The sequence below is a fragment of the Sprattus sprattus genome (genome assembly GCF_963457725.1).
Source record: "Sprattus sprattus genome assembly, chromosome: 20".
Lineage (NCBI taxonomy): Eukaryota > Metazoa > Chordata > Actinopteri > Clupeiformes > Clupeidae > Sprattus > Sprattus sprattus.
This window is the reverse complement of record NC_137918.1, coordinates 24,205,866-24,213,365: the sequence shown is the minus strand read 5'-3', so window position 1 is coordinate 24,213,365 and position 7,500 is coordinate 24,205,866. Positions and strand designations below refer to the sequence as shown.

Genomic DNA, 7,500 nt, shown 5'->3' with positions numbered 1-7,500 from the left:
AGCTGACTGTCCTGCTCTACTCTACCACACCTATGAGAATAGAGCTGACTGTACTGCTCTACCACACCTATGAGAATAGAGCTGACTGTACTGCTCTACCACACCTATGAGAATAGAGCTGACTGTACTGCTCTACCACACCTATGAGAATAGAGCTGACTGTACTGCTCTACCACACCTATGAGAATAGAGCTGACTGTACTGCTCTACCACACCTATGAGAATAGAGCTGACTGTACTGCTCTACCACACCTATGAGAATAGACCTGACTGTCCTGCTCTACTCTACCACACCTATGAGAATAGAGCAGACTGTACTACTCTACCACACCTATGAGAATAGAGCAGACTGTACTGCTCTACCACACCTATGAGAATAGAGCTGACTGTCCTGCTCTACTCTACCACACCTATGAGAATAGAGCTGACTGTACTACTCTACTCTACCACACCTATGAGAATAGAGCTGACTGAACTGCTCTACCACACCTATGAGAATAGAGCTGACTGTACTGCTCTACCACACCTATGAGAATAGAGCTGACTGTACTGCTCTACCACACCTATGAGAATAGAGCTGACTGTACTGCTCTACCACACCTATGAGAATAGAGCTGACTGTCCTACTCTACCACACCTATGAGAATAGAGCTGACTGTCCTGCTCTACCACACCTATGAGAATAGAGCTGACTGTCCTGCTCTACTCTACCACACCTATGAGAATAGAGCTGACTGTCCTGCTCTACCACACCTATGAGAATAGAGCTGACTGTACTGCTCTACTCTACCACACCTATGAGAATAGAGCTGACTGTCCTGCTCTACCACACCTATGAGAATAGAGCTGACTGTCCTGCTCTACTCTACCACACCTATGAGAATAGAGCTGACTGTCCTGCTCTACTCTACCACACCTATGAGAATAGAGCTGACTGTCCTGCTCTACCACACCTATGAGAATAGAGCTGACTGTCCTGCTCTACTCTACCACACCTATGAGAATAGAGCTGACTGTCCTGCTCTACCACACCTATGAGAATAGAGCTGACTGTCCTGCTCTACTCTACCACACCTATGAGAATAGAGCTGACTGTCCTGCTCTACTCTACCACACCTATGAGAATAGAGCTGACTGTCCTGCTCTACCACACCTATGAGAATAGAGCTGACTGTACTGCTCTACTCTACCACACCTATGAGAATAGAGCTGACTGTCCTGCTCTACCACACCTATGAGAATAGAGCTGACTGTACTGCTCTACCACACCTATGAGAATAGAGCTGACTGTACTGCTCTACCACACCTATGAGAATAGAGCTGACTGTCCTGCTCTACCACACCTATGAGAATAGAGCTGACTGTACTACTCTACTCTACCACACCTATGAGAATAGAGCTGACTGTACTGCTCTACTCTACCACACCTATGAGAATAGAGCTGACTGTCCTGCTCTACCACACCTATGAGAATAGAGCTGACTGTACTGCTCTACTCTACCACACCTATGAGAATAGAGCTGACTGTCCTGCTCTACTCTACCACACCTATGAGAATAGAGCTGACTGTCCTGCTCTACCACACCTATGAGAATAGAGCTGACTGTACTGCTCTACCACACCTATGAGAATAGAGCTGACTGTACTGCTCTACCACACCTATGAGAATAGAGCTGACTGTACTACTCTACTCTACCACACCTATGAGAATAGAGCTGACTGTACTGCTCTACCACACCTATGAGAATAGAGCTGACTGTACTACTCTACTCTACCACACCTATGAGAATAGAGCTGACTGTCCTGCTCTACTCTACCACACCTATGAGAATAGAGCTGACTGTACTGCTCTACCACACCTATGAGAATAGAGCTGACTGTCCTGCTCTACTCTACCACACCTATGAGAATAGAGCTGACTGTACTGCTCTACCACACCTATGAGAATAGAGCTGACTGTACTGCTCTACTCTACCACACCTATGAGAATAGAGCTGACTGTCCTGCTCTACCACACCTATGAGAATAGAGCTGACTGTACTGCTCTACCACACCTATGAGAATAGAGCTGACTGTCCTGCTCTACTCTACCACACCTATGAGAATAGAGCTGACTGTACTGCTCTACCACACCTATGAGAATAGAGCTGACTGTACTGCTCTACCACACCTATGAGAATAGAGCAGACTGCTCTACCACACCTATGAGAATAGAGCTGACTGTACTGCTCTACCACACCTATGAGAATAGAGCTGACTGTACTACTCTACCACACCTATGAGAATAGAGCTGACTGTACTGCTCTACCACACCTATGAGAATAGAGCAGACCCCTCCTGCTCCCACTACTCACACCACAACAAGTGCCAGAATATCTGCAGACAAATTCAGCATTTCAGCAAAGATGTCAGCTATACGTACAGTTATTTCAGTGCCTAGCTCGATGTTGCACAAGCATTCCATATAACACATTTAGATGATTAAATTAAATATGTATCACGTTATGCATGTTTGGACATTTTACATGATAGGCCTTTACTGTAACCGCTAACACATTTGTGTCTCCTGTTCCTGTGCCACAATTTCAAACTGCATCATTGCGGTGTGACGGTGTAAAGCTTCAGCACTACCCAGGGACCCGTGGCCAACGGGTGTAGGCCTACACTTGAACATCTTCAGTAATCACAAGGAATCGCAAACTGCTTGCATTCTATTCCATAAATGTCATTAAGCAGTAAACCATTACATTTATTACAGACTGCTATGCACTCAATTATAATTTTGCATCTGTTATTGTATCACTTCATTAGCACACACACACACACACACACACACACACACACACACACACCTTCATTGGCTCATAGCTCAAACTCCTCTGTCATAAAACCCTTGACAATGTTAGCCAAGACAGCCAAGCGCTACAGACTGGAGCTTATTGAATAAACATTTAGTTCCACCACATCACTGCCATGTATTCTTGATCACGTTGTATAAATGTCATCATAGATTTTCGTGCAAAGCTCCTTTCTAAATACAGAAACAGTTAAGTTCCAGATATAGCACTTGGTGAATCCTCGCAAGGATTCAGATTCAGTCATGGGGAGTTGAATAAAAAACCTTTGAACTTACAAGACTTCAACTTAATCGTAGTAGCATGCTACTGATACAATGAACAAGCACATTTAGGCATGTTATTTCACTTTCTAAGGCAGAAATGGATCTTAGGAGTGGAAAATCACAGATGGCATACTTCCTCTGGTAACTTCTCATTTGGTGGGGCCTGGGTTTGGTTTATGGTGCCCCCAACTAACATTGCCCAGAGCCAGTCGCAATACTTAACATACCTAAACCCCTATAGAGAGACTCTTATTTCAGACCTCCGTCCCTGCTTCTCTCTGTGTATTTTTCTGTGCTGGGGTGAAATTAGGGACAAGGGAATGAGGATGAGAGTGTCAAACTAAATGTGATATTAGAAAGTGATTTCTGTATGATGTTTGGACCCATTTGAATGGTCTCAATCTGAGTGGGAAGATGGTCTCAGTCGAGAGCTGTATGTATTAAGTAAAACATAGATCACAGAGACCTGATCATTTTGGTCTCTGTGAGAGGTCAAAAGTGCCTCTGGTTGGAGGGGGGTCACCCCCACTGTGGGTGAAACCCCCTCCAGGTTTAGGTTGTAAATGTGTGATTCTCAACTTGAGAAACCTCTTATCTATGGGGGTAATTATTAGGCCAGATGCAGGACTAAAATGTGTACTTAAGGGTGAGACAGTCAAAGAACTTGGAGCATTCTGTCTTCAGATCTCCCTCACGTCCGTGTGAGTAGCAACTTTTAAAGCAGCCCGGTATGTTCGTTTCTCTGAGTGTTTTCTTATGTTTCATGTGATGTGAAACTTATATTCTTCACTTTAGACTTGTTTTGTAATTGGTAGTAGTCACTTGTACCTGACGTAATAAATTGGTATTTCTGACCCACTATGTCCTCTGCTGAAATTCTTTACTGATGGTTGTTCAGGTAACGGTGTTCCGGTAATACTGACTAGGATTTGGTTACAGACATATATAGCAGCAATAAGCGTAAGACTTGAGGTTCCAGGCTAAAATCATCTGGGCTAAGACATGCCACAGTGAACTGTTAATCTATAGTATAGAGATAGGACTGCTGCTCAGCCATTGCACTGCACGTGATTGGTTATACTAAGAGAGCGGACAAGCAGTCTGGCGCTCTGTCACTGAACCACGTCGCGTTAACAAGCTGAAATATGCGCCTCTAACAGCACTGTGGGACTTCTGGGTTAGTCCAGGACTAGATGCGGGTTATGACTGTGGATTTGTCAAAAAGGGAATCGGCCGGTCGGGGCAAGTCCTTCAATTACGCTATTCCTATGTAATAACACGGTTACTAAAGAGTAAGAGAGGACATTTAAATACAGACGATAGATGCATTGAGTTGGAGATCAGCCTACAAATTTGGTATCAATATACAGTAAAGCGAGGAGCTTAGACTGGGTTCCCAAAAGAGTGGAGTCAGATTCAAAAGAATGGAGTCAGATTAAGTATGAGCGTAATAAGAAAGGTGTTTTAATAAATGTTACTTTTTTAGCGAAGCAAAGAGAGAGACGAGTCCACCCAAACCTTCCAGACGCCTATTCCCTCATTGGTCTAGGAAAGTTACGTCTTACAACTTTCTCCTTCAAGTTACCAGCTGACCAGTCTATAGAGTTCCATTTGAAGTCCATTAGAGTGCCAAAACTGTGAGAAATACAAAATGGCAGCCCAAGTGGACAGCTGTGGTTTCGGGATCAAGCGCTGAACTAGAATATCCCCTAGATATATCCCTTGCAGATCTCAGATTTCCCATGTGGATGGGTTCAGGTGAGCCCGGTCTCCAGTCTCTGGCTAGCCATCGGGGAGCGTTAGCTTGAGCACACATGCCTGCACCTGAGGACATGCTGGGGTAGTTTTTGATACAGTAATGTCTTGTTCAAATTCATTAAGATGAATGAAAGTACACCGCCTAAACCTCATAGAAAGCAGTGTATTATGTTGGCTAGGCTGTGGATGAACTGCAAAAAGCAGAACCTAAGAACATAGATCTGCAACATGCAAATGCATTCAATCATTTCATTTATCGAGTGAGTCTGGTTAATCAACAAAGTTTGTCCAAAATGGTTAGCTGTATTTGAAACACATTAGGGTCAATTATGCTGGGTGCAAAGATCACCCTCTCTCTCTCAGATAGCGGCAGTGGTGTAGTGGTCCATGGAGAAGTGGGTATACTCTTATTTCTTTGAAGCAGCCCATACAGCACAGGATAAACGCCCTGCGTTGAGTGGTGGGTATACGCAATGCTGACTGAAAAATAAGAGGGTATACTCCGTATACCTGCGTATAGCCTGGACTACACCACTTAGATATAGTGGGAGCCAAAAAAGTGACAGTGCAAGTCTGCCTATACCGCATCGCAAAAATGGTTAACTGTATTTGAAACACCTTAGGTCAATTATGCTGGGTGCAAAGATCACCCTCTCTCACTAAGATAGCGGGAGCCAAAAAAGTGACAGTGCAAGTCTGCCTACCGCATCGCAAAGGTGAAACGAATGCTGAGCGCCTGTCAGGCACGTTTGCCTCTTGTTTTCGTCAGGGCTGCCAGACTACCAGAGGGGAAGACCTAAGCAGTCGATGCTGAACTGATTTGGAGGTGTGTCCCAGAAAGGAGACAGTGCTCAGAGGACCACATTTGGATACCATTTTTCATGCATCTGTGTCAAGAGATTTTAGTCAATATTAAACATTTTGCAACATTTTGAGGTATGTTTTAATAGGCAACTAGTTTAGGTATCATCTTCAAATTAATTTTGATGGTAGCCTACTAATGTGAAGGACAGATGAACACGTGTGTCCGCCAGTCACCCAGGATAACTGTCTAGACCTGTGGGTCAGGTCGGACTACGGAATTATAATATTTTAAAACGATATCACCAAAAGACACCAGATTAGCATGAGAGCACTCTTTTATAAATGCCAGCTGTGCTGTTGTTGGTGTTCCCCAGTGGTTTGCATAGTTTTAGACCAACAGTGTATTTTAGTTCGGTAAACACAGGGTGTCCGTTTAGACCCAAGCTACTTTTAATTCACCAACAGGCTCTAAAGAAAAAAACTCTGGGTGTGCAAAATAGAGTAGGCCTAACGAAAAATTGAATTACATGTTATAATTGTCAGGCATTGACCCTGCTACCATGTTTTATGTAAGAACAGTAATTAGATTTAGCCTAGCATTTAATAATTGTCTATAGACTCGGTGAAAGCCTACTTAGATATCGGAAATGATTTACTCGTTTCTACATTTTGAGATTTACATACCAGTCTATCCTGACCTTGGTTTGCTTCCGTCGCCTTTACAAATGTATCTACCATGCAGGTGACGGTGCGCAATTAATGCCAGTGCGCATTTGCCAGCAATGTCTCTGCTTTACTTGGATAGGTTGTTCTGGTTACAACCAGTACGTACAAATTGCATTGTGATACATTTAAGGTCAGTGTGCTCATTCTTCATCTTACAGACTTGTGGTGTCATTAAAAACTCACTCCTCTTGTCACCAGCATCACTGGACGTGTGTTGAATGCGTGAGTTTGCGCGCAACAGCTGCATATGTGACGAACGTACGGAGTAACATTTAAGAAACGCACCCACTCGAATGCATAAATACATAGGAGATCTGCGCTTTAACCTTTCTCATCATCCTCAGCCGGTGTTGTCACGGACGCTCACTCTAGTCTAGCACGATATGCAACCAGATCGCACACTGAGCAACGATGCATCCCGTGGACTCCTGATGCCTGGGACAGATGTTCACGAGGAATTACTGGGTCGGGATGCCAGAAGGCGGTGATGCACAAACACACAAACTCACACATTCACACACTTGCACATATCAGCGGTTGCCAACAAGATGCGAATTTCCTTGAGAATTTTTTGAAAAACACCATTTACCAAAGGCATTACGGATAGGCACACCTGTGGTTTCGGTCGATATTTGATCAAATACACGACTAAATATGAACCAGGGTTTTGCCGTTTGTTTTTTTCTGGTGACGCTCTAAACTATCTTTCCCGCGTCTGTGCATAAAACAACGAAAGGGACGCAAGCGACGGAAGGCTCTTTACAAAGTTTACCAAAAAGGAAATGGTCAGCACCCTTGCCTGGTCGTGAATAGACTCTCGTAATTTACCTTCTGTTTTTATGAACATTAAATATATAATATCTGTTCACATTTGGTGGCACTCGCCCTCTCCGCTCAACTCACCTTGGATGCAGAGTGATGTCCAAATCAAAATGCCGCCCAAAATCGGAAATCCTGCCAACTTTATGTTTCCCATACTCAAGATATGATTGTCCTCTGATCCGCAGTGGTCAAACTTCACGCGAACAGCATTCGAGAAAGTGGAGAGGAAAGTGTGCGCTTCACTCCTCTCTTTCCCTCTCCCTCTCCCT

The 7,500-nt window shown here is 44.0% G+C and overlaps 1 protein-coding gene across 1 annotated transcript in view; it reads right to left on the bottom strand.

The window, feature by feature from the left end:
- chrna8 (cholinergic receptor, nicotinic, alpha 8) overlaps positions 1 to 7,385 on the bottom strand; it is a gene marked incomplete at both ends in the record, with an annotated part of 46,719 nt that extends 39,334 nt beyond the window's left edge. Inside the window, one exon of the mRNA XM_080858807.1 lies at positions 7,313 to 7,385. Coding sequence (XP_080714933.1) covers positions 7,313 to 7,385 — 73 coding nt within the window. The remainder of the gene's footprint in view (positions 1 to 7,312) is intronic.
- Positions 7,386 to 7,500: the final 115 nt, after the last annotated feature.